This window comes from Xiphias gladius, chromosome 18 (assembly GCF_016859285.1).
Source record: "Xiphias gladius isolate SHS-SW01 ecotype Sanya breed wild chromosome 18, ASM1685928v1, whole genome shotgun sequence".
NCBI classification, from domain to species: Eukaryota; Metazoa; Chordata; class Actinopteri; order Istiophoriformes; family Xiphiidae; genus Xiphias; species Xiphias gladius.
The window spans coordinates 4110395-4137461 of NC_053417.1; the positions used below are offsets into that span (position 1 = coordinate 4110395).

The 27067-nt window shown below is 41.3% G+C and overlaps 2 protein-coding genes across 2 annotated transcripts in view; both read left to right on the plus strand.

The window, feature by feature from the left end:
* The window catches only part of usp19 (ubiquitin specific peptidase 19), a 31700-nt gene extending 18329 nt beyond the window's left edge, over positions 1 to 13371 (plus strand). Inside the window, 15 exon segments of the mRNA XM_040152211.1 lie at positions 11 to 144; positions 395 to 553; positions 787 to 897; positions 1029 to 1139; positions 1301 to 1402; positions 1487 to 1627; positions 1732 to 1850; positions 1986 to 2129; positions 3508 to 3893; positions 3989 to 4099; positions 5877 to 6093; positions 7513 to 7665; positions 7855 to 8021; positions 8179 to 8354; positions 10192 to 13371. Of these exon segments, the coding sequence (XP_040008145.1) occupies positions 11 to 144; positions 395 to 553; positions 787 to 897; positions 1029 to 1139; positions 1301 to 1402; positions 1487 to 1627; positions 1732 to 1850; positions 1986 to 2129; positions 3508 to 3893; positions 3989 to 4099; positions 5877 to 6093; positions 7513 to 7665; positions 7855 to 8021; positions 8179 to 8354; positions 10192 to 10476 (2516 nt within the window). The 3' untranslated portion in view covers positions 10477 to 13371.
* A 2478-nt stretch (positions 13372 to 15849) lies between these two features.
* si:dkey-32e6.3 lies at positions 15850 to 26294 on the plus strand. The gene is made up of 6 exons (XM_040153897.1): positions 15850 to 16252; positions 17261 to 17433; positions 18249 to 18467; positions 21576 to 21736; positions 21840 to 21972; positions 23745 to 26294. Exons 1-6 carry the CDS (start codon positions 15976 to 15978, stop codon positions 23919 to 23921), a joined length of 1140 nt encoding a protein of 379 aa, XP_040009831.1. The 5' UTR covers positions 15850 to 15975; the 3' UTR covers positions 23922 to 26294.
* Positions 26295 to 27067: the final 773 nt, after the last annotated feature.

Consider the following 27067-nt stretch of genomic DNA (forward strand, 5'->3'; position numbering starts at 1 on the left):
GCCCCTGCAGACCGAGCATTTGAGGCAGAAATCAACTGCAATAATCCGCTGGGAACAGGAGGCAGGCTCGCCATTGGCTTTGCAGTCCTGCTCAGGGCCCTTTGGAAAGGAACACACCACGCCTTCCAACCCTCAAAACTCAAGGTATGCAAGCAGCACCCTGAGATTTTCTGTATATGAATTATGTAAAAAATATTTCTCCTTTTCCATAGCAGCTAAGAAGGGTTTTACCTTGGAAAAGTTACATCTGTCTTTGATTGCATGGATCAAATTTTTAACATCCACTTTTCTGTCACGGGAAACTGATTCATGCTGAACTTAGCGAGGGCATTATGATCAGTGTTTTCATTTCCCCTTTGATTTACTTTGTGTTTTTTGTTTTGTAATGTTGCAGGCAATTGTGGCCAGTAAAGCCAGTCAGTTCACAGGTTACGCCCAGCATGATGCCCAGGAGTTCATGGCTTTCTTGCTGGACGGACTCCATGAGGACTTGAACCGCATCCAGAATAAACCATATACAGAGACAGTTGACTCTGACGGACGTCTGGATGAGGTAGGTGTTCTTCTCAGTATCTAGAGGTGATCTGGTTTGGATGACTCTGGCAAAAAAGTGCATTCTTGTTGGGTCTGTAATTAGTGCTGTGTTTTTGTCAGATTAGTTTATAATCGTTTTCTCAGGATAAGGAACTTCTTTTGGGGACTGATTTTGACTGAATTAACAACTACCATTCTTCCTACATTCTCGTCAAGGCATGGCCTGATGATGTGTCTTGTCTGTTGGTGCAGGTGGTGGCAGAGGAGGCATGGCAGAGGCACAAGATGAGAAATGACTCCTTTATAGTGGACCTCTTCCAGGGCCAGTTCAAATCCAAGCTCGTTTGTCCCACATGCTCCAAGGTAAAACACTAAGTTTCCACAAAAGGCTCTTTAAAGTAAATGCTTTTGAGTTTTTTGCCTTGTTGCACTGATGACTAACCTACGTCTTTACACCCTCTCATTTCACCTTTTACCTCTGTCCTCTTCTTCAGGTGTCTATTACCTTTGACCCTTTCCTCTACCTGCCAGTCCCATTGCCCCAGAAACAAAAGGTGCTCTCAGTTTTCTACTTTGCTAAGGAACCCCATAAAAAACCCATCAAGGTAAGATAAAATAACTGGTTTCTAGTCTTTGCTTAAACAATCACACTACTGACAGTTTCAGTTAACAATATAATTCAGTACTGTTGCTTTGTTTAAAGAAAATGTAAACATATCTTTCATGTGATCCGGTCTTTAATTTACTTTTTTGTATCTGTCTCTAGTTTTTGGTCAGTGTGAGCAAGGAGAACTCCAGCACTGGTGAAGTCCTTGAATCCATTTCCAGGAGTGTGAGGGTCAAACCAGAGAATCTGAGACTTGCAGAGGTTAGATATTCAAAATATTCAGGATTTCCTAGTCTGAAAGAAATTTCTAAGATTGGACTAAAAATTGGGCTTCACTCCTATCAGGTGGGGAAGAACCGCTTCCAGCGCATGTTCCTGCCGCCCCACTCCCTGGACACGGTGTCCTCCTCTGACATGTTGTTCTGCTTTGAGGTGCTCTCCAAAGACCTGGCCAAAGAGAGGGTGGTATTGCTCAGAGTGCAACAGGTAATAAAAACCAAGTCCTGACTGTAGATTTCTACAGAAGGTTAAAATACACTAATGCTTGCAGACATTGAAAAGGCTATCTTTGCCCTCTGTTTGCCCCTCAGAAACTCCAGGTCCCTAATATCCCCATCTCAAAGTGTGCCGCCTGCCTCAAGCCTCCGGTGTCTGAGGAAGACAAGCTGAAGCGGTGCACTCGCTGCTATCGTGTGGGTTACTGCAATCAGTGAGTTCTCCTCGAAAATAGTCTCAGCCTTGCAAAATGTTTTCCAATGTACACCAAGGCATATGTCATTTTGTTCTTAAATTAAGTCCATTAACTTGTCTATGAACATGTTAACTCTTGTTCTCCTCTTCCCAGAGCATGTCAAAGGACCCACTGGCCCAATCACAAAGGTCTGTGTCGGCCCAACACAGAGAACGTGGGCCTGCCCTTCCTGGTCAGCGTGCCAGAGACGCGACTCTCCTATGCCCGCCTCACTCAGCTACTAGAGGGTTACTCCAGGTACACAGTCTAACTTACAGTCCTTGGTGCTCCTCATCATATAAAATGTAAAATGGACATACAGACATGATATTAATGTGGAATTCTTCAAACAGAGATATATATCACATGGACAGACATGTATGTGTTACGACAGCTTAGTAAGATGTTTGCTATTACTCATTTTAGGACTAGGCTGTGTATTGACTTTACATATTTTCAAACAAGACATAGGATTAACTATTACCTTTTATATCAATAGAGTTTGATTTTGGGCTACATAACCCATTTCTTCCGTAAAGCTGTGCCAGTGTTTGCATCTCTCCTCTCACTCACTCTCTGTGCAACCCCTCCCCCTCTGTGTTTGTGAGCAAACCCAGCTCCAATTACTCACGAGTTCTCCTGCAACATGGAGGGGGAGATGGCGTTGGTCCACACTGCGGAAGATAATTGTAATTGTACGGTATTTTAATCGGTCTGCTACTGTTGTTGAAAACAACTGAAGGAGCATTCTCAGAGATACCTACAAAACAGGTAGATTAAGATCTGCCCAGATAAATCACTCGGTTTCAGTTTAGGTCAGTCCTCCTTATTTTACTCTTTTCAAACTAACTAATGTCTGAGTGACCTGTCTGACTTGTGTGCACTGCAGTACCTGAGTGGGGAGGGGAAGCCTCTCTGTGCACAGCTGCCTATCTAGTCTACCGATAGCCTGCATATGAGACATTTAGAGTACATCTGTAAATTCTAGCTACAGAAAATAACCTGGGTTACAGGTCCAATATCCAGCAAAATGCTTTGCATACAGAATGTGCTAGTCCCAGCTGAATGGGTTTTCATTATATGTTTTTGCACTGTCTGACATTATGAAATAGTCAGCAAATATCGAGCAAACATTGTGGCGCTTTCTGTATATCCCCTTTAATGTCTAAAGCCAAAAGGATCATTAAATTAACAGTCTCCTTTGTCTGAATGACAAAAGGCCAACACTTGAACGGATAGATGAAGGCAGCAACGTAATGTATGCCATGTCTGAACACAGCTTATGATGCAAAAGCATACACTTGAGTGTTTGTCCTTGCATCTCTGTTTTAAAAGAAAGGAAAAGCACAAAACCAGTTTCGCTCAAAATACCTTGTTTGACTTTGTCATCTCAGTATCACTACATGGACAGAACTGGTTACAGGTTATGTCCATCTGATAGCCACATATTAGAGGGAATCTATATTTGCGATCTATATTTAGAGAAAATATATTGCATTTTGCATCTGTTATATCTACTAGTATATATTCAAAGGACTTCAAGTATGCATTACTTTAGGTCAGTTTGAGATCTCTCCAAGGAATCACTTGCATTATTTATAAAATGAATTGAGCTGTTGTCCCTCTCTCTGTGCAGGTTTTCTGTCAACGTGTTCCAGCCTCCGTTTCAGTCAGGCAGGACATCCCCTGAAACATCTCAGTGCCGGGTAGACCTCCCCGCTATGCCAGCAGGCTCACCTGAGGGCGTTGGGTCTGGGGATGAGGCCATGGGTGGTAGCAGTGCTGTGGGAGCAGGTGATCTGGGGAGCCAGTCTCTGCTGCCTGAAACCCAGGGAGAGTATGCTCAGGCCTCAGCCCTCCACTCTGCGGAGTCAGATTCCCTCTCCTCCTCCCAGACCTCTCTCTCCACCACGCGGACTACAGATTCAGGATTCTCTGAGCCAGTCTCTACAACTTCCTGCTCCTCTCTGGACCCTCATGCTGAAAAAGAGACGTCCTGTGAGAAGGCAGTGCGGCCAGAAGGTGATAACACAACATATGGATGCTTCAGTATTTTTGTTATTGTCATTTGTTGCATCTTTCATCACCTTATTTCTAATTCTTACCACTTTATGCAGCTGCAGTAACAGGGTACCAGCATCCAAGTGAATCAGCATCAGGTCATGCTAGTCAGTTCTACATCTCTCTGCTGGACTCTAACAACAAGGAACAGAGGCTGGATGAGAAAGGTATGACCAGAGTTCTCTACAGCACTGATATTTAATGGATTCCTTGTCATCCTATTTCTATATTTGGCAAATTTAGCAAAATTGCATGTTGATCTGTAATATTCAAGTCTTTTGTTGAGACTGTCATAGAGGTGATAATTTACTGTTACTCTGCTACTGTTATTGTTACTATATTAATGTTCAAAACTATAGTTTTTGGTGTTTCTATTGGATTAAATTGCAGGGTGTTGTGACTTTTTCAATTTCTCCTCTCTGGATAAGATATAAGATTTTTTGCTGTGTCTACTGTTTATTAAAGGAGTGAGCGATTCTGGAGAAATCAACAGCAAAGCAAATACGACCCTCCCTTCACTGCTCTTTTAGAAGCTCCCTCCCCCAAATTCATGTACAGGCATTTCCAATGACACTAACAACTGGGCTAGCTGACCAAAAGAGAAATATAATGGAACCCAGAGTTTCTTACACAGCGTAGAAGTGGATGCTCGTTGTCATAGCTGAAGCAAAACAAACATCATAATTTAAAACATCATAATATAAAACCTTATCAAACTAACGACATGCACAAAAACACAAAATCCAAAACGCAACAAAATATAAACCAATGAGAGTTAGCTTAAGATTTACAAAACTACAGTGACAGAATAGGTTTGTAGCTAAGATAACAAGAAGGGTAACGTTACCTGGCTTAGCATTTTTGATTTATCCTTCGATTCAGATAATCCCATTGTGCTAGCAAACTTGTGCTTTTAGGTCTTCGTGGCTATAAAACCCTTCACACGTTGTACGAACAAATACCATGATATAGAACAAACAAGGAGACCGTAAGTAATGTAACTAACGTTAGCTACGTTGTGGGTTAGCAAACTGTCGGTACAGTTGCTGCTGCGACGCTAACATGCAGAGAGAACAAGATGGTTTCCTGTAGCCAGCACACCAGCTGCAGACAGCGATGCTCACAACTCTCCTGCTACGATAGCTCACACCACACCAACAACATATCCTGGCAAACTAGAAAGTAAGCTGAATGTTCATGGGCAAGTAATTTAATGTTATCGGACACACAAATGTGACAACAGTATGTGTTTGCTAACTAAACAGTTGGAATTAAAATTCACAAACATTAGCAAATGGGACAAAACAATACTGACCTACTGGCTCTGTGAAACATAGCAAAACTAATGTTTTACACACCTGTCAAGCAGAAAACAGAGCAACCTCTGCATTCGTCTTCATGCCTTTCAACTCTCGGAGGTCTCTCCACCTTTGGAAAGCCCCACACGCTTCTTCCCCCTTGCCTGATCATAGTATTTCTTTTTCAGGTTTTGTTCTTTTGACCTTCTCCACTTTGGCTGTTTCTCAGCCATCTCTCCTTTTTGGCAATGTGTTTGTCATGTTGAGTTCAGCATTTTAGCATGCGCCAGATTTACCGTCTTTCGCTCCCACTGCCCCCTTTCTCCCCATTTCCCCTCTTCTTTCCCTTGGCCTAAGCACAAGCACGAACGCCCCATGTTGCTGATTGGATGGAATAGTATCGTGTGGCTAAGTCTTAGCCACTTTGTTTCCTACATAACCAGGGCTGTGTAGGAACTCTCCGATTTTTTTTTTTTTTTCTTTTCTTCCTCTCCTCAGCACACGTACACAGAATGGACCGTGAGGAGATATTCACTGAATTTGACAAAGTGTATTGGATTAAAATCAATGACTATACCATTAAAGAAAGAAGTCAAATCCAACACACCTGCATTATTTTTCTCCTTCCTCACCCACCTGTCTGTAGAGGACTTGCTTGCGGACCTTCCTGAAGATGTGACCCTGGAGCTGGTGTGGAAGAACAACGAGCGCCTGAAGGAGTACGTCCTGGTGAGCTCCAAAGAGCTGGAGTATGAGGAGGACCCCGGCTCGCTGAGTGAGACAGCCAGAGCAGGACACTTCACTCTTGAGCAGTGCCTCAACCTCTTCACCAAGCCAGAGGTGCTGGCACCAGAGGAGGCATGGTAGGAATAGTTTTTTGTGATTAGATAAACTAAAATAATAAAACATTGTCTCTGTCCCATCTCTATCATTGTGGTTTCTTTTTTGTTTCTCACTGTCCAAGGTTGTTGTATGATAGTGTTTCTTCATTTTTTTTCAAGTTTGAATGACCAGCTACCAACAGCATTTGAACTTGGCTACTCTGTAGTAGTAGTAATAATAATAATAATAATAATAATAATAATAATAATAATAATAATAATAATAATAATAATAATAATAATAATAATAATAATAATAATATTGTTGTTGTTGTTGTTGTTATTATTAATAATACAGAAATGTATGTCCTCCAAAATGACTTCAGTGCAGTCCTTCACATGTGAGAAATTATATGAACCAACTATAAGAAATGAGCCCAAAACAGAGTCTGTGTTGACATTTGATAGATGGCAGTTACTCATGATTGGAAAGTGAGAATAATAGAAAGAATGTTCATATAAGGGATCCAACCCAGAATATTTATCAATTAATCTGCAGATTATTTTCTTTAAAATCTAACCATTCAGTCTACATAGTGACAAATGCCCATTATAATTTGCCAAAACACAAGGTTATGTTGTTCAATAGCAACAGTCCAAAGCCTAAAGATATTCTATTTTCAATTACATAAAACAGGGAGAGGCAGGAGATTCTTATATTGGAGAAATGATACCAAATAATTTTCATTTTGATTTAGAATTTTGATTTTAAAATTACGGAAACAATTAAAAGAATTTTAATTAAGCTAGTGAGTCTTCCCAAGGCCTTTTTTCTCTTACAGGTGGCCAGTGTGAAGCTCACTCACAAGCTTGAAAATCACAAGCAAACTAAGGGTTACACTACACTCATGACTTGAGAGTGTGTACTTTTGGTTTATATTATTTCAAAATCAAATCTCATTCTGCACATTTTATCATGTTGTTCTAGTTTGTAGATGATAAATATTCTCATTGATTGAGGAGTTTTCAGACTATATAACAAATTAGTCAAAATTGAAACAGTTATTTTTGTTTTCTAGGTTTTAAGTGTATTGCAGAAAAACGGTACTTAGAGTCTAGGAGACTCTTGAATACGTGACTGAGGCGCAGAATGATTAACTGAAAATAGTTTTGGCGCAGACACAGACCCTAGAGCCTTTATGGTCCAAGGCTGAAGCAGGTCATGGCAATTTGTAATGCAGGAGGGCCCCAGAGCCTGCCCATGCATCCAAACAAAGACGTACAGTCATATTGATTGTTTATGCCCTATTCAGGGATGGTCTTGGCCTTGTTTGCTGCAAGTCAGTGTGCCTTTCAACATTTTTTTTTTTTTTTTTACCTAATTGTTTTTGGTCTTTCTTTTTCACTGGGCTGCAGAACAATTTAGAACAATGGTCTGTATCCACTCACTGTGTTTTTAAGGTACTGTCCAAAGTGCCAGCAGCACCGTGAGGCCTCCAAGCAACTGCTGCTGTGGCGTCTGCCCAACGTTCTGATCATCCAGCTCAAACGCTTCTCCTTCAGGAGCTTCATCTGGAGGGATAAGATCAATGACATGGTTGACTTCCCTGTCAGGTAAAAACACACTAAGAAGTCACTGTACATATCAACCACTTACTCATCGGCGGTTTTCTACACCAAACCACTTATTTTCTTTATCAAAGTGTAAACACGTATTTTTTCACAAAAATAGCATATTGTTAGTGATTAAAGCCTCATGCAGTACGTTGATCACTGTGTTAACTTTTTGATCTTGTCTTCAAGGAATCTGGATCTGAGTAAGTTCTGTATTGGCCAGAAGGATGAGATGCAACAACCCCCTATCTATGACTTATATGCGGTCATCAATCACTATGGTGGGATGATAGGAGGCCACTACACGGCCTACGCTCGCCTGCCAAGTGACAAGAACAGCCAGCGCAGTGATGTTGGTGAGTGTGCAATCAATGAGGTTTATCCCTTTATTTATATATCTGTTGGTAGTTCTCATACGCGTTGCCCTTTTTTTTTTAACTTGCTATTTTCTGCCATCCTGTTACCAACCTCTCTTCTCTTCCTCCTCCTCTACCCATCCTCCCTTTCCTGCAGGCTGGCGTCTGTTTGATGACAGCACCGTGACAATGGTGGAGGAGAGTCAGGTGGTGACGCGCTACGCCTATGTCCTGTTCTATCGACGACGAAACTCCCCTGTGGAGAGGCCGCCACGCTTCATCAGGCCTGTGGGAGCTGAGACGCCCACTGCTGCAGGAGCTACAGCCAGCCAGGTGAGGGTGCCACAACAACAAGGGACTGAGGGCCTGTGTCTGTAAAAGGGCTTTTCACATTGAAATGCAGCAGCAAAGGTTTGAATTTTATCCAAACTTGTAATTTCCCTTGGCTGACTCATATTTTACACTAGCTTTTTGGCTGGACCACGACAATGAGGCCGGGGGTTACAGGCTGCCAACCTAGCACCTTAGTCGCTAGATTTACAGACTTTTCACACCCCTTTAGTGACTTTTCTTCACAAGCACTTAGCGACAAATCAGCGACTTCTTGGACAAACCTTAGGTGCTTACCATACAAGAGAATCGCCAGTATTGCTCTTTGAGCCCGAGTTGAGGCTTTCCCTCCACAGGCACACCTCTCTGCGTCTCATTCAATTGACCGCATGGCAGCTGACACGTGAATGAGCATCTAACTCTCTCTCTGAGTGATCATTTTACAAGTAAATAGAGCTGAACTGTTGTCTTTAACTTGTGTATGGTGATTTTCTCAGACAGACAGTCTGAGACTTTTGGACCCTACTGTACATCTTGTTCGTCACAACATTTCTGGTGATCACAACCCAATTCAACAGGTTAATGAAAGCAACACTAACTCTTTAAAAATGCTAGTGTAAAATGGTACTGTGTAGACTGCGGTTAAATGGAATTTGTAGAAAGGATTTAGTGTGGGCTGAAGTGTTTTGGGAAAATAGTTAATGCAATTAATGTGTTGCTAACCACTGAAAATTCAACTTAAGCAGGAGAATCTGTTGGCAGATTCATCCAATATCAAAGACGGCAGTGTTTATTCTAGATAATGTAGAATGTGCCTGATACCTTGAGAAATGATTCCAGATACTTCACCAGCCATTGTGAGTTGGAACAAGATGAAGAATATAAATTATAAATTTGAATACAAATCCAACGCATTCAAATCCACCTTTCCAGGAACTGGAGCAAAGCGACAATCCTGTCCCCCACTGTTTAGGAATTAGTAGTATTTGGCAGGTCATAAGAGAGAAGCCAGTGTGTTAAATGCCTCTGAGAACCGGTGCCTCTTTTCAATTAGTCCTGACAAGAGCTCCCTCTCAGCCCAGTGGGTTCATAATGGATAGATCCACCGCTGAGATGGTCTGTTAATCTCAACAAAGCTCAGCTGTCAGGCAGCATTAGCATCTTCTGACATTTAGTTTTTCAGTAGCTTCAGTGGTGTGTGATCCTCCTCTCTCTGACAAAAGTAATGGTGCGTTGTGTTTTTACAGTTAGCTTTCATCACATAGGTTGTTAAGTGCAACCTTGTGATGCTGATGATGAAATGAGACTGTGTGATCCTATGGGGTAAAAGAGAGATGAATGGTTCTTCATACATATGAACAAAGTTGTTCATACAACTTCATTTTTGTTACTTTAAAAGCTTATTAACTTATATCCATGCTGTAGTGATTGTGTTTAAGTCACCATTCAGCACTGAACCATACCTTAACTTTTTCTTCTGATACACATGTATACTATGTTGAAAAACAAGTATACCATGTTGCTTAGTGTATTGGACTTGAAAAGAAGGGCATGGAGAGCACAGTTCAGATTCTCTTCAACTCTTGATTAGGTCGACTGTGTTTTACTTCTAAATAATGTGAATTTCCTCCAAACGTGTCCATCTGATTTCTGAAAGACAAGCCTCTCAGACTGTCCATGTTGTCCCTAAACTATCAACAGACAACGCATGTCAGATTCCTGAAATCAACACATTTGATTGGAAACTGTGAGATAGATCAGCTGAATGTTTACTATAATCATAGTATGTATTAGACCACGCCTTTTCCCAGAAGCTGACACCGGTTTCCGCCAATCGCAGGCCTCTCTAATTTGGCGGGAACTGGAGGAGGAAGAGGAGGGGTTTGACGAAGGCCCCCGTGGACTGTTCCGCTCTGCACTGTGGAGGCGACAAACACAGAGGAACAGAGATGAGGAAGACGAAGACAGAACTGAGGGGTCGGTGCGACGGCACGGTGGGCAGAGGATGTCGGACTATCCCGACGATGATTGTGTGCGATATTTTGTTCTGGGAACACTGACTGCAGTGTTGGCTCTGTTTGTCAATTTGGTCTACCCTCTTCTCTACAAAACCAACTGGACCTGAGCAGTGACTGGTTGGTGAATTGCTTTGGCTGGAGCATTCAGAAATATGAATGTGAGATTGTTCAAACAAGTAGAGGTTAGATATAAACTAGGGAGAAAGAAGATTACGAGTCAATACTTACACCCTCCTCTTGAATAAGAACTGAGCTACTCATCCATCGATCTTCAGCAAGTAAAATGGTTCTCCATTCTATCCAATACTGCAACACTTGACATGGCGGCTCAACCCTTTAATACTTTTGGCACCACTTCACACAGCAGAAGACACCGAGGGCCCATGTAGAGTGTTTATGTGACAGCAGAAGAGGCCCTGTCATAATAATACCTTTTAGTTAAAGCTGCAGTAGGGTGATTATAACAGCACATGGTACCGGTATATTGAGTGTGAACTATTCACAACATTGCCTCTGTGCATTGTTTTGACTCTTGCTTCCAGTGCATGTGTACTTTTCAACAAGGTTGCAGTTTTTAGAATCACATTTTTAACAGTAGTTCTCAGATGATCAGCTGTAACAGCCTTAATCATCTAAACCTATATATGTAACTATGCCGTTAAGCTGCAGTGTTCCTTATTGACTTGGAAACAGTAGCTTGACAAGAAAATCTTCACTCAAGGACCTGGAAGACTGTGAGACGTGGTTGAAAGCTCACAAAAACGCTAGTGCATAAGTATGTTAGTTAAGATTCTTTTAGTGAAAGAAGCTATATAGTTGTACAGTAATGTATAAAATGCTTATAAGCTGAGAAATATGAAAGAATGATTCCAGTGCAAAAATAAACTTGCTCTAGAGCAACACATGAAGCCACTATTAAATGCCTTCTTTTGTTTTTATTGCACTAAACTCTTAAGGCCGGTTTATACGTCTGCTTAGAATCGACGCTGTATGTACGGCGTAGCTGTGCAACTTACACCGTAGCCGACGCTGTTGCATGACAACAGTTGCAACAACTGTGATTGGTCCACTCCCCCGTGTCTCTCAGTGGCCGGACAAGCACAGAAAATTTAGCTTCCTTCTGCCTCAGTCAGTTCAGCAGCCATACACACCATCTCCTCCAACCTCTTCTCCTCTTTAAGAAAAGTAACTGTTGTTCAACATTTATTAGATCCAGTTGCAACATGGTCTGCTCAGTTTCAGTCACCATCGATTGAAGCACACGAAGAAACTCAACACAGCGGCATAGAAACCCCATCGCCAACTAGTGTTTTGGTGGTGTAATTGCAGAGCAACACAGACACCAGCAAACAAGTATAAATGCTCACTACGGCATAGGCTCTGCATCAATCCCACGCAGAAGTACAAACTGGCCTTTTAAGAGGATAAGATTGCAGCTTCCTGCAGAACAAATGCAAGCTAGATGAATGGAATAAGTCTGAGAAGGAGCACTTCAGCAGTGACTCATTATAAATATGTTATATCATGAAGCAAAGTGTACCTTTTTTAGTGTGTGACCAAGTGCTGTTGCCTTTTCCATGTCCTTACGTAGAACACACATTGAGTTTTGGGCCTTAAAATTGCTATTTGTGTCCAGTTACTGTAATGGTTTTTTTTGTTTTGTTTTTTTTTTTTGTTTTAATGGCTTCTTTCAGCAATATGTACTATACTTAACTGTAATTTGTTCTTCTTCTGATAATATTTGTGTTTTAGGTTTTATTGAAAAGACTGTCACAACCTGTTGTTAGATGCTTTCTATTCAACTAATTTAAGCCATAGCCAGGTGAGGATTTTAAGTTCTCAGGATGAGTTGTAGTAAATGATGACATCTTGCTATGTGTCTTTTTTAAAGCCTACAAAACAAGATGAGAAATTGACTGATGATGCAGTTCGTTCACAGCCAAGAAACTAGAAGTTTCCGTCCACTTCTGAATGTAACATTTTTCAAGAAGGGCTTGCAGAGCACAGTTTGTCTTGAGAGGGAAGCTTCGGTGGTTTCGATTATGGACAGTTTTGGAGCTTTAAAATAATAAATTTGAAGTTAACCTGTAACAAAATACAGTTACACCTGTAACTCACAAAGTATGTTAATATTGTCTTCTTGAAATACTCTATTTTTGATTGATGTTTACTGGTTTTGTTTTAATTTGAAAACCCCAAAAGATTTTCCTTATTTCTTACATACACCATCCTAAAAAATCTGAGGTGTTTTTTAACGTTTTTAAACTTCGTTAGACTCCAGACTGTCCATAGGCGATATCTTCACTCTGCACTCGTTGTGAGTGACTATTTGGGTCTCAGGGAAATCCCAGTTCTCTTCTGGTATCAAGGCAGTGCAGAGCAACCTATGTTTGCCTTAAATGCTCGGCATAGCGTCGTGGGACTGTGTGTACTTGACTCAGACATATGCAAGACTGAAGTCCATCTAGTTTTAAAACTCTTTATAAGGCACAGCTTGTGCTCAACTTACACTACAGTGGTGATGAACTTGAAAGTATGAAATCTCCCGGTACCCAATATAAACGGCAGTGAAGAGCGTTCAACAGATAAACAGTACTAACACTCTATCCTGACAGTTAAATTTCTTGGGGTGTTTCAGGACAAGCTGTGCTGTTTTTACAACATCTAAATGCTGCTGATCTGATTTTTTTGCGAAGTTGACTGGATTTAAATCGACCTGACTGAAGGGCAAAACTATGTATCTATATGTGTAGTCCGGTATAAAATGTTGATTGGAAAGAAAAATCATGACTTGTATTTTATGAGGAAATAATGTAAGGTCTGTCTATAATGTGCTTTGAATCACTGCATTGATGATAAAATGATTGCAAGTACTGTATTTAAAAGACAATTCTAGCCTACCTAATTTCCCCGCAATAATGTATCTAGATACCTCCATCTAAATGCTGCTTTCTAATACATAAAGCGTTGTACTCCTTTTGGAAATAAAATCTCCATCTGTTTATAGTCGTCAAGTATATTATTTAAGTCATGTTCCATCCTCACCAGTTTCTCCAAACAGAGGAAATTTCCCCAGAATACTAAACGGGCATGATCTATTGTTAACACTGGTTTATTTTACAGGCCTCTAGCCAGTCACTATTTGGGACAGACCTGGATCCTGAAGAACCACCTACGCTGACCCCCGAGGTGCCCTCTGACCTCTTCGCCCACTCCGGAGAGTGCACAGCGCCGTCCTACAGCAACATGGAGGAGGTGGACTAGTCATGATGAGGACTGGAGACAGTGCAGATCTGAGCTGGTGATCCAGGGAAGGCCCCAGGTGGAAGCTACTCCTCAGCTGCAGACATATCAGTGCTCATTTCTTACACAGCCATCTGAAGGGGTTGTTAAAATATCGGTGCAGTGTTAGAAGATCTGGAGGGGGCCCTTGAGGACATGACAGCACTCACTTTTGAAAACCTTTAGATGCACACACAGATGTGTACTCAGTACTAACTAGACACACACATCATTGATGTACTCACATTAATATACTTACCCATTGATAAAGACTTAACAAGCTATATATGTAATTATATTCATTCAGTGCGTATAGTGGCGCACACACACACACACACACACTGACAGAGAAGCTAACACACTTCTATGATCTCAGAGCTCCTCTTAGCCGCTCCTAGTGAAGCTGCTGCTGAAGGAGTTCATCCTCAACCACCTAACGGGGGTCAGTGGAGTGCCTGCCAGGCTTTCATGCACCAACGCACCTTGTGGTCTGGTTTCAAGCTAAAACCTCACTGCTAACCTTTACCAGACCTTTTAATCCCTGGCTATAGCTATGGTCAATTATTAGGGTAAATTTGGGGAGTTCGAGTGAAGGTTGTTGTAATGTGTGTAAATCGTTTTTGGTTTTTTTTTTTGAGGTATTGCCTGGTTTGATTTGTTTGTGGCAGGGTATTCAGTAACTTGGAGTAGAATTGTAGCAACTGATGTAAAGGAAAGAAATGTGACGTGTGTTGACCTGCTACTTTTTTTTTTTTTTAAATACAGATGGCCCATGCTGTTTCTATGTTTTGTTTTGGTTTTTTTTTTTTGGTTTTTTGGGGGCTTTGTTAACTTCATTTGGCTTCTTTTGCTTTGGTGTGTTTTTTTTTTTTTTTTTTTTTTTGTACTGTTTGGATATTCGATCCTGTGGATGCAATTGTCAAAGGCTTCAGTATAAACTGAAATGTGCATGACTGCATGTTCATTCAGGCTGTGACTCAAGCCCCTGTTAAGTACCCTCCCCCTCCCTTTGCAAGATTTTCATTATTTCTGTTTTGTGTGAGTTGTCCAGTCTCACCCCTCCCCTCCTTTGTAATGGATTGCATATATAAAGTGGGGATCATTAAGAATGCTGCTGTGGATTCATATGAATGGTTAATATAAATAAAAACAATTTTGAGTATTGCTGACATTAGTGTTGTGTATTGTGGGGAAAAAAGTAGTGTGAAGCTGCTGTTAGGGCTGAAGATCAGTCCATCAACAGGAAATTTTGATTATTAAGTCATGTATCAAGATAAACATTCTCTGGTACCGGCTTTGAAGATATGCTGCTTTTTCCATTTTATATTATTGTAAACTTGAGTCTATTTGGACTCAAGGTCTGACAAAACCATCAATTTGAAGATGTCACCTTGGGCTGTGATGGCCGTATTTCACTGTTACATTTTATAGAATCAGCGTGTAATTGAAAAAATAATCAACTGATTACACAATAAAACAGATGTATTATTAGTTGCAGGCTCATAAGCAGAGAGATCTGATCCTGCCTCATGACAGTGCAGGCATGTACAGACAAAAGTAATACATATTCGTACACGTATTATGAGAACAAAAAGAGGAGATGGGCCTGGCCATGGGAGCAAGCAGCTCGAAAGCAAAGAACTGGGTGACATCGCACCTCATGTTGTCCACATTCATATTCAGTCTGTGCATGGGACACATTTTGACATGTCACAGTAGAAAAGAACAGATGTAAATTTAGCCGCTTCAGTCTCAGGGTCCTGGTGTTATTCATGCTGACTCGCTGTCACACGGCCACGGCTTCATGGGACACTTGAACAGAACAGAACCATTGTTAATGCTATTAGTAACACTTGTACTTTTCCTGCCATGACGGGTCAAAATGTTTGCTCCGAAATGGGCTTTAGTGCCAGAAACTGAAACGATAACATTACACTAATAAATATTAGGTGTAGGATAATGCACTGTTATTTACTTGAAGTAGGAATAAATTGAAAGAGACAGTCAAAAAGTCAAAGATGTTAAAAAGTTTGGTCTTTGCTGCTGTTTTTTGTTATAAAACTTAACTAGTGAGTTGCAATATAGCTGAATATCATTTAGAAAGCGAGTTAAGTTGTAACTCCATTACATCGCTAAACCTGAGGGTGGCGTTGTTTGCTTTGTTTGGTAGTGTACAACTACTAACGCGCTGAGGAAGAAGAAGACGGCCTGGCGAAGGAGGAAGTACCGGTAAATCACCATGAGTCAGACAGCGGAGACCCATAGGTAGCAAGCTTCAGTTAAAAATACTTTCATACCAGTAACTCATCTCTTGTCTCCCACTCATGGCGGAATTTGGCGGAGGCAGCGGCCGCCAAACTGAAGAACACGACGGGACAAAGAGCCGAAATGTCCCCGAGCCCGTGTGCGCGGCAGGTGACCCCGCGGTGACGGTCCCTCGAGATCGCTGGTCCTCAAATCACTCACAGAAGAAAAAGTTAGTCCTGCATGTCGACCTCAACAACACCATACTGGTGTCGGACGCCGTGACGGGTCAGGGGACTGTATCGGCTCTGGACTATTTCCTCACAACCGTCACCTGGGGAAAGATGAACAAACATGGTGAATTGGAAACGGACTCATTCGGTATCACACGAGAATGCTAGGAATTTGCTTGTGTGCTCAGTTAGGTGATACAGCGAAGCTATTGTTCCTGTGCTGTTAAAAGAATACGACGAATTCCATTTAAAAATCTGTCCATTTAAAGCCCCTCCCTCCTTTACTTCTCCCGAACATGTAAGTAACGACAAGCTGGCAACCGACCCAAAAAGTTGAAACGTTACTGAAATTAAACGCGTGACTGGAATTGACACAGATACCAAATAGCAAGCCATTCATAACATAACTAGTTCATATGTCTAAAGTCGTATTATAAGAGAGTGGACAATAAATTAACGACTTGTCAAGTAGCGTTGGGCAGAATGTAATCTAGAGCCATTGGTCTGCCTGTTGGAGGATACTGAAATGTTTCTTCTTCCAACATAGTTCTGTATTTAGTTCCTATGGTCCCTGCCCAATAAAAACCATGTACTGTATCTTCAGTGTAGGTCATTTTCATTTTTTTCAGATAAACTGTAGGATTATGCGTTAATTTATGGATTGAGTCATTTCTCCTAATCCTTAAAATAAATAAACACATCAGTTTATCTAAAGTGCATTTTCACAAAGCTGGAAACGGGGTTGTTTTTCTCAGCTCATGTGAAAGTTGACATTTTGGAGATACAGCGACTTTATGTAACTGAAGTGACAATACTTTATCAAAGTTGTCCAAAAACTTGCTTTTACTATAACCAGCTTGAAGTCGTCTGTCCATATTCAATACAGGTTGCATGGCCATGCTGTAGACACTGAATCATCAATATTATATATCAAAATAAATACTGAATAAGTGGTGAAGTTGACCATGAGGCAGGAAAATAGATAATATAATTATTACTTCCATAGGGCTAATTTCATACTGCACTAGCACCCTGGAAATAAATGAAAGAAATCCCTTTGCGCTTTCTGTAATCAGTACTTAAGTTTGTCTGCATTTCAAGCCATTTACAAAGTCTCTTCACCTGTATGCAGGAAAATGGGAATGGCTGAGTGACGCGCCTTCCCTGCTCCCACCGTGCGGGGACGCTGTTAGTTACTACTCTCAGTTTGGGCGGATACCCGGTTTCACCTCTGCTGCAGGGCAGCGTTTCCGCGGGGTTCTGAAGGAACATCTGGATCTGCTCCGCTGGCCCGAGGGCATCAAGGCAAGCAACCCACAGGAGAGAATGGGGCCACCTGCAAAGGGCTGATCTGACAGATAAATCTTGATCCAATGATGACTTAAAGCTATGGTTACATGATATAGAATACAAACAAAATACACAACACAATAATGGCTAAACGGTGTCACCTGGCAGAAATGAAGAAGACATTCCTCAAGAACGAAACCTATTTATATACATTAGAACTTTTGGCTTATCTGACTGTAATAACAAATTAATTTAAACATTGTGATCAGCTGTTTAAACTGTACTTGACTTGAAATTTCCCATAGTACTTATTATGCTTATGTTTTTACATTCAAACAAAATGTGATACTCGCTTCCCAGACAACTAACTGCCTGTTGAAAAAAAACCATTGCATTGTCAGGCTGACTGGGGCCTTATGTTTGGCCTTTAAATAGCCAGTCTAAATCGCTGCTCTAACTACATGCCAACATAGCTGTCTGACATTGTAGAAAAATTGAAACTAAAATGCTAAGAACAGATCCCAGAAATGAGGTAGTCTCCTTGAAAATAATGGTGACAACTAAGTAAAAATAAAGCCTAAGACCTGGTATCCCCTTCAGCCAAATGGGGGTTTTACTTTCTGGATTTTCACACTTTTTTAGCCCTGCCTTCTTTTAACAATCAAATATTTTTTGTGTGTGTAACCAACTAGTAGAGGGATTAAATGGTAAAACGCTGCTTTCATGGTTAGATTCAGCTACAATCCGGTCTGTTACGCCTCCTGCAAACCAGTTTGACAGTTTGATGCAGTTATATGTTACCGACCGCTCGCTGACTCTGTTCCCTGCAGGGAGACGGAGAGCTCTCTGTAAAAGGAGAGGATGGACGACTGTACCACTGGATCCTGCCTTCCTTCTTCTACCTGCTCAAAGACCTGGTGCAGGAAGGACGGGAATTTGCCATACTGTTTCGTACGTTTGGAACCGACCTACCTCGTGTGCTAAGAGCTGTATACAGAGCACTAAATGAAGGGGCTCATCCACTGTTCCCTGATCTGCCTGATCTGAAGGTGAAGTAAAATCACATTTAGTCATTGCAAAGCCATGAGGGTCAGTTTGCCCAAATTACAAAAAAGTTATTTTACCCTTAGCGGAACCGAGCAGTGCTGATAGTTAGGGTTGTATTCACAGGGTAATGTCACGTCTAGTTTCCTTGTGTAGCCCAGTATTTGCATACCCTGTCTCAGAGGGCTTTACAGGCCCCTCTTCAGAAACATGTCCCCACTCAGGCTTAAGTCTAGTATTAATACAATGAATCCAATTAAATGAATCAAAACATGAGTCTGAGAAGCTGGAAGAAAAATTTTTGCCACCACCCCTGTGTGATGGAGGTGAATGGTGAACTGATAGTTATAAGGTTCCAGGAACCAGGAACTTAACTTACGGCTCTTCTCTAATCCTTTTTTTTCCTGCATCACCCAGAATGCTTTCTGTTAATACATCCTGAAAGGGTCCCTACACTTGCTTGAGCTACCCTTTTTTTTCATAATTTCTTCTTGGTTGAGGCTGATATAATTTGTCACCTCCATCCCTTGGACCAGGAGTGGGTTAATGACACAATTCTTATATTTAGTCAATCTGAGTGCGTATTCCAAAAGATCCTCATGCATATCAAGCTGATACTTCATCTTACATCAGAACTTGGCCTGTTTTTGGCCTGGCCTGGGCCTGTCTCTTTGGATTTTAGAGACAAGCCTCACATCACTATAAAATAGAAGAAGAGACGGCAGCTTCAAACACTTTTTTTTGACTAAATGAGGGATCATAATTTGTACCCGCAAATATTATTAGTCTATTTAAGCATTTTGCTATCTTAATTGTAGCTGTGCTGCAGTTATCTTAAAGTGACCTTACATTGTCTGTGTTTAGCATATTACTGCAGTAATAAGAATTATATTCTACTATAAACTGTGTTCAGTTCACTTTACTTTTTTGAGTGTGCGCGCGTGTGTGTTGATGTTCCTTAAGTGTGGGTAACTCTGAAGATGTTCTTTTGAAGAGCATGACCTCCCCATCCACACACGAGCATATGCATCTCCTTAACTCTCCTCCCAGTGGGGCTTTGTGATTTTTGTACCTGTTAGTCCGCTGGAGTGGAACACATTGATTTTGAGGGAAGAGTGGAGAGTGCATGGATGGATTGGGGGGGGGGGTGAGCCTGTCTGGCACAGCAGGCTGTCTGGAGGCAAACACAGTAGAGATCTTCAGGTTCCTGTCAAATGCTATTCATCTATGCATTTAGACATACAGAGCAGGTGGGAAATCGATCACAAGACATAATGTGATTGTTCAAATTTCTGAACTTGAGTTGTTTTCCTGCCTCAGTGAGTTCTTGGCTGCAACTACAGGGTAGCAGCTTCTTTAACTAAAGCGGTACACTAAATTTTGGGGAATTTACCATCTAACACTTCATGCTAATATCCTAATAACTGTGTAATTTGGGGTTAGTGCCACAGTTACTTCAGTGTAAAGGTTCTCTGGTGCTGCCAATAGTTACTACACCACCGATAATAATTCGCCAGCGGAATTGAGACATTTCACTAAAGTTTGCCAGTTTAGATTTTATGCAAATGCACAACATGATGGTTTAAGCTTTTTAAAGCACTATGCATGACACCTGAATTAAAAAATCCTGTTACTATAAAACAGAGTCAATTAAAATTCCCAGTGTGTGGTTCGGTGACAACACAGACCCAGGGTGAGTCAGTGAATGTGCACCGCTGGGATGAACCTCTTGCCATTTTGGAAATATTGTTTAAATGGCTCGTAGCAGGTGAGCTGTCTGTAGCCGTTCTTTAGCTTGCACTCAACATAGTGTAATGTAGTAGAACTTAAGTATGGAGCAATGTATCATTTGTCCACTTTGACAAACTAGATGTTACTATCATCTGGGGAGTTTTAACCTACTGGACAGATTCCCAAAACATGCCGTGAACCTCAAGGAAAAAAAACACCAGCAGTTCTGTGAGGCTATGCTCTCAGCTAAACACTGTCAGCATGCTAACATGCTCACAAGGATAACGATAACATGCTGATGTTTAGCAGGCGTAATGTTTACCTTGTTCCCCACCTTAGTTTCACTGTGTTCGCACGCCAACACAAAGCACAACTGAGGCTGATGGGAGTGTCGTTAGTTTAGCAGGTTTTAAGTCATGAGCCAGAGCACGGGACAAATTAAAATTTTGATCTGATGATGACACTAGATGAAAAGTCACGGGGATCACCAAACAGTTTCTCCTGAGGGGGACACTGTCTGTACCAAATTACATCCATTAGATGTTGAGATATTCTGGACCAAAATGACTGACTGACCCAGGACAGGATGAACTTTCCAGGGGGGTTCCTGGGAAGAAATGAGCTGCTGAGCTCCCATTAACCCACATATACAGTTTTTCTCTGGTGGAACCAATTGGCACCTGATTCGGCATGTATATTAAACACATTAAATTAGGAATATAAAACACGCAAGTGCAAAATTGAAATAATGAAGATCCTAAAACTAGATTCTGACACAGGGTCCCTCTTCAAGACAGGGCCTCGAGGTCAGGTACTAAAGCCGGACCTAATTTAAGGCACTTATCAGGTCAGTAGTGTTGTGATTTAGGGCTGCATATTCATCATTTTTCAATTCAGTTACCAAGAACCAGATGACAATGAGTAAGCCTGGAGCTTTCAGGGGCCCAGGTGCTAATCCAGCCGTGGACTGATCGATTTACACTGCTAGTGTGGCTGAAAACATTTTTGTAAGTTTAAAATACTTGATTGAAGTATTTGTACCACTTGTTCTAAAATTGTGCATTGAGTCGAAGTAGGCGTCTTATTAAGTTAAAGCTGTGTGCCAGAGGTTTTTTAAAAAGTATTTAACTTAAAACTTTATTATCTGTAAAGTATCCACACTATTTATCATAAAGCTACAGAATGGCAGGGCTGTTTCTTATGTAGCTGACACAGTTTTTTTGGTTTTATGCCTGATAAAGTTTAATGCTGATATCAACAATAATTTAGGTCAAGTCTGCCAGGGGCTTTTTTTTTCTTTTGGTTTTTTGCTTACCACAGAGCTCAGAGCCATTCTCTCTTTTTCTGTCTTCTTCTGACTCTTCTTCATTCTCTCGTCTCAGTTAAATGTGAATATGACTCCAGGCAAGATCCGCTGTAGCAAGAGGGGAACTGCCCTGAGTCGAGCCGAGGACCGCGTGTCGACACGGGACGGAGAGAGAGGCCTGTATCATTACTTGAGCTCAGTCCAGGGCTTGGGAGGCTTTCAGGACCACTTTGACTGGTATGTATAACACTCCTCAGGCCAACAGTAATTTACATTTTGTAGCCTCTATCCCTCCATCCACCCTTTTCCAAAACTTTCGCTGCCCTTGATTCTCATTCAGGTGGGCTAGTAATACCTTCTCCATCCGTGGGGGGAAGCCGTTGTGGGTCGACCCCTTTGACCAGCACGTTCAGCACATCTTCATAGATGACAACATACGACAGAACGACGAGGACACCATTGTTAATCCCAAGGTACCGTCTCTTCTTTTAAAAGGACGTCAACATGGATACATCAGCTGCTATTGGCAACTATAAGGACCGTAACTACCTTGACAGGCCCTGGGCACATTGTAAAGTGGCTTATAATTCAGAAAAATGCTTAATGGTTACGGTTTCATTTCCACTGTGGAGATCAGTCAGATTTTGAATTAGAGCCAGGATCTAAGATATAGGTGTTGAGGAGATAAGTGGGTAAACATGCCTCAGTAGCCCTGCTGCATCATTTTCTATCATGACGTGACCACAAGATCTCAGCACTTTGTTATTCTGTATAACCACTGAGTCAGTGGCATTGGCAAGCAGACACAGTGTACGGTCTTATTTGTTAGACTGGTTGATGCGGATATTGTTTCTCTCGCCAGCAGTTGTTCTTTCAGCGGTTTTTGGAGAAATCGCATCTCTTATTAGATGCTCGTCGGCAATGAGAGCTCACTGTTTCCCACTCAGAAGAATTTTGGCAGGCGATTCATCCTTTTTAGCGGCGCGGGCACATCAAACACCCATAGATCAAGTCAGGACCACTTGTTACGGAGAGATCATTTCAGTATTTTGGCATTGTGATAGATCTGTGTATAATGAGCTGGAATTGCAAGTTTGTCTGTGATAAGTGGTTTTTGTACATGCACGCGTTCCTCACCTCCCGCCCTCTCTCTTTGCTGCATTATTTATACATTGAGCTTCTCTGTCTTTGCAGTTTTTTACAGTCCTTAAAGAACACCTGAGCAAACAACAGGAAGAGCCAAATGTTTTTGTATCCATCATCCTCTGCAATCTGAATTTTTATTTTCATCTTGAACACAGCAGGGCTCTTCCTCGCATAACCAGCTGACCACGTTTTCTCTCACCTCCTAGCAGGGCAAACATATTTAGATGAAACAGCCTATATCAAGTCCGTTTTACTCTGTGCAACAATGTAGTAGTTTGAAGAAGCTGTATTCATATTAAATGATCTTGAAGGCCTACATGCAACCAGTAGCTCACAGTCAGTGGCAGTAACTTGCAGACGTTTTTCAGGAGTTCCCAACTTCATTTCAGAGTCCAGTCATACAGTCTTAAATGTTAGGGATTATTTTCTGACTATAGATCAGGGCCAGTATGTGTAACCCTGCCAACAGTAAAATTTGGAGAATTCTGCTCTTATATTTGGAATGAACAAGAACTGACATGTATAAACGGCCTTAAATGTTCGAGAGGTCCGGGGGTTTCCTAACTCAGTAGAGGCAGCAAATACACACTTTATGTATTTGTGGAATTGTCAGAAATTGTCTTCCATGAAAGAGAAAAATAGTTGCTCGATAGGCCACATTTTAAGTATGAATGACTGACTTCTTATTTTACAACATGTAGGACTTACTGCTGTTAGTAAGAATTACACTTAATGTTACTTTTAGCTTCGTAATACAAAACTTCTAAGTGTTCTAGTGTTGCTTACATTCTCGACTATTGTGTGTTTATCTGTCTCTGTCAGTGAGTTGTTTATGCCGTGGTCTCTACAGAAACGACTGTGTTTATTATGAATTTTCCCCCCGTGTCTTTAATGGAACAGAAAACGGTGTTAATGCAGCCCTTCCTGACAGTTTAACCAGTGACTTTAAAGTGGCCTCAGATAGATGTGGACGTGAGGCTGCAGCCGGTACAAAATTCCAGGAAGCTAAGCAACGACACTTTTCCCCCTCTTTCCTCTGGTTTCTCTCGTCACTTGTTGTGAACGTGTGTTTGTTTGTCTGTGTGTGTGTGTTTCTCAGGTTTTCTTGGACCCAGATGGCGATGAGACTCGTATAGCCTGCACCTCCGAGCTGTATGACATCACCTTGGTCCAGACCGACCTCCTCCGGGCCATCTCGGACCCCAACTACTTCACTCAGCGTATCCACATCTGTTTGGAAAACTATGAGAGGAATCTCCAGCAGGGGGCAGGCTAAAACGCACTTTGTCTAAGTGACAAACTCCGATTTTGGCTACAATAAACCCTATTACCACCATACCAGCACAGACGGATGACACGGTAGACTGTAAATAGGATTATTTACACAAAGGTTGAAGATTTATCGAAGGACTTGAGTTCATCGAAACAGAAATGTAAGAACATTACATCTGGAGGAAGGTTACTTGAACGAGGGATCACTGTTACTATCTTCTGATCAGATCTGCCAAAAAATTTCCAGAAGGACAAACTAAATGCACTTTGGTGAGATTTAGAAGGGTGGCAGCTAGATAAGTGGGATTTGAATTCATCTCAAATGGCTTAAATACCACACATACTTCATCTACTCCAGGACGGCAACAAAAACGATGTCAGCTTATAAAAAGAGAACTTCACAGAGCGACTGTACTGTGGCAAAACCAGACTCTTTGTTTGCAGCTCTGGCTCTGACTATAGACGCCAAAGGATAATTGCCCTAACTCTGTGAAATTTGTGTCAGACAGCATGATTGGGGTCAGATATGGTCAAAAATGTTGCATTGGTTGTCTAGACAGTAGAATCCGCCAGCGTTCTGCTTCTGCTCCTCATTTGTTATACTCAGGGCGTGACACTCTCCCTTAGATTGCTAGGAAGTTTGACTTGAACTCGGCCAGCGTCAGCACTGGTTACATCCACTCAGAACTGGAAGGTAAAACTTGACAGAAAAAGCATCTGATTGCTGAATATAACTGTGCCACTTCAGGGTGACACTTCATACGCACATTATGAGTGCTTAGTAGTCCGAACATGACTCTTCATGACATTTGGCTCAAACTCTGAGCTTGAGCTACTGTCTGGTGTGACTGCATTGTTAGAAGGAATGACAAAACGCACCATGTTAGGTTTATAACCATACCTACCATTTCTTGATGTAGTCAGTAAAGAGTAATCCACATCGACGGAGGATTTTTCAGAGCCGTTTGATCGTACAAAGAAATATCTTCTGGAAGGCACTGAAACATAATTAGGTGGAAGATGAGTTTGGGATGTGTTTTTGCACTGAATTATTTACTGCAGTTCTTCTTATTTGATAGCACCCTTGTGTGAAACATTTAATAAGCCAAATGTGTGTGGAAGTTGTGGTAATTGTTGCTTTTAGGGTTTTAGGAGATATTAACTGTTAAGCTTCCAGGGAGATTTTTAATTGCTTTGTTTTCCTCAGGTCAGTTTTAGAGAGACAGCTGAATGCAAACTACCAATATTCTGAAGAACAATAATCAAAGGCGGGCTTTTGAGGACCACTGAAAACGGCGGAGGGATGATACCTGTGTCGGATTAAGTGATTAAGTGCATGTGAAAAATACAAAGCCAAAGCTGGGATGGAAAGCTTTGCTGGAGGTGGTAACATTACAGTGTTTTACTACTGCTTTGGCTCAGTTTTCACAACTGAGTTCCAGTTCACAAAACTCCTAAAAGCAAAATGCTCTGCTACTAATTGTTCCTCAAAATCTGACGTAAGATGCAAAATTAAAATATCTGTACCAAATGAGGCAATGCATCGTGCAGCGAGTTTATCAGAGCATCACAACATTGTGTGTGTTTATGACGGAATTGTAATAATTGTTGCATTGAATGGTAATTTATCAAATAATGTTGTCGAACAGTAACTCCATCAATTCTCATCAAAACAGAGTCTGCAGGAGTCATTCAAGATTACAATACTGATGAGGGAAATGTGCAGTTTTGCAGAGGTCAGTTGAAATGGGGAATAGTAAGCATGACTTTTGAAAACTTATAGTTTAATATACTGTTACTGTAAATATAGATATTGAAGATTTTACTAGAGTAAACCCTACATTCATTCAATGCAAAATGATTCCTTTACTGAATCAGTTAACTTTTTCTGATCTGCATCCCAAACGTATTATCCAAGACACCAAATCTTAGATATTTTGATAACTTGTAGAAGTTTGATCATCTAAAATATAGTACGCTACAGTAATACTGTATTTCTGAGAGGAGCAAACACACGCTTCATTGATGCAACGATCTGTGTGCTTAGTAAGGAGCAGTGAAACTAAAAACAACGAAGCTCATATCAGGAGGTTTTATTCTAAAGACACAGCCTGTGTCTTAGGGATTTGCACTGTGTATGTAAGGACAGCATTTTGTGGGAAGGGTTATAATTGAGAGAGTCAGTTTAGCTCTTTTGGACTCTGAAGCTCTCCCCTGAAAACTTAGCAGTTCTAAAATACTGTAATAATGTGCATTGACGTCACATCCAGACCACACGGTTATCATTCATTCTGATGCCGCCCTGCCTTTGAATGCCCATCCCGTCAAAGCTTGAAATGTTTCATTTATTTATTCTTCTGATGTTAAATGCTGCCATTCACTGTTAAATAAACCTTTTAAAGTTTTTTTTTGTTAAACTGTTTGGTGTTTTGCACAGCGACAACCCAAGCACATAACTTAAGATGCCTGCAGTGTATCAGAGATATAGGAAGTCAGGCTAAATTGTCTCGGCCCTTGTTGTCCTAACACCATGGAAAAAGGTCAGAATAAGATTAAAGGGAAAAGTAGTTAGGGATCCGACACATGGCTTTATTGCAGATTTCCAGATACAGCTCATTTATAGATCATCCACAGGATATTGATTGATAGGTGTGTGTGTGTGTGTGTGTGAGAGAGAGAGAGACAGAGAGAGGTCAGGTCCACTGGGGATTAACGACAGAAGGGACAAAGTGTTAAAGGCAAAGGCTGGTAAGTAATAAATTAAATGAATTAATCCCGCTTTGAAAATTAAAATCCTTTGTAATACTTCTCTTTCTGCCATACCAAAGGAAATGTTCTTATCTTCTACACGAGCAGATTTATCAGCAGCCCTGCAGCTACCGACAGTTAGTTCCAGTGGAAGTAAACAGTGGAGGTAGAAGACCAAATGATAAGGGAAATGCTTGTGAGCGGTTTACTTCCTGGCACGGGATTAAAAATACAAAGCCGGGCGTGACAGAAATGTTTTGAAGCGAGGTCTCAACCTGGATACTGCTCCTCGTATCCCCCCCATGAAGTGTCTGTGCAACTGACTGCCTCGCTACGGCAGAATGTGTGACAAGGCATGTCTGGAGAGTGTCCCAGGCGGACTGTGACTGATGGTGGCAACGC

Bases quoted from the DNA above. Each gene is read 5' to 3' on its own strand.
- si:dkey-32e6.3 (XM_040153897.1), top strand. From the start codon at position 15,976: ATGGCGGAATTTGGCGGAGGCAGCGGCCGCCAAACTGAAGAACACGAC. The intron at 18,468-21,575 runs GTGAAGTAAAAT...CTCTCGTCTCAG, and splicing joins CTGATCTGCCTGATCTGAAG to TTAAATGTGAATATGACTCC. The intron at 21,973-23,744 runs GTACCGTCTCTT...TGTGTTTCTCAG, and splicing joins ACACCATTGTTAATCCCAAG to GTTTTCTTGGACCCAGATGG.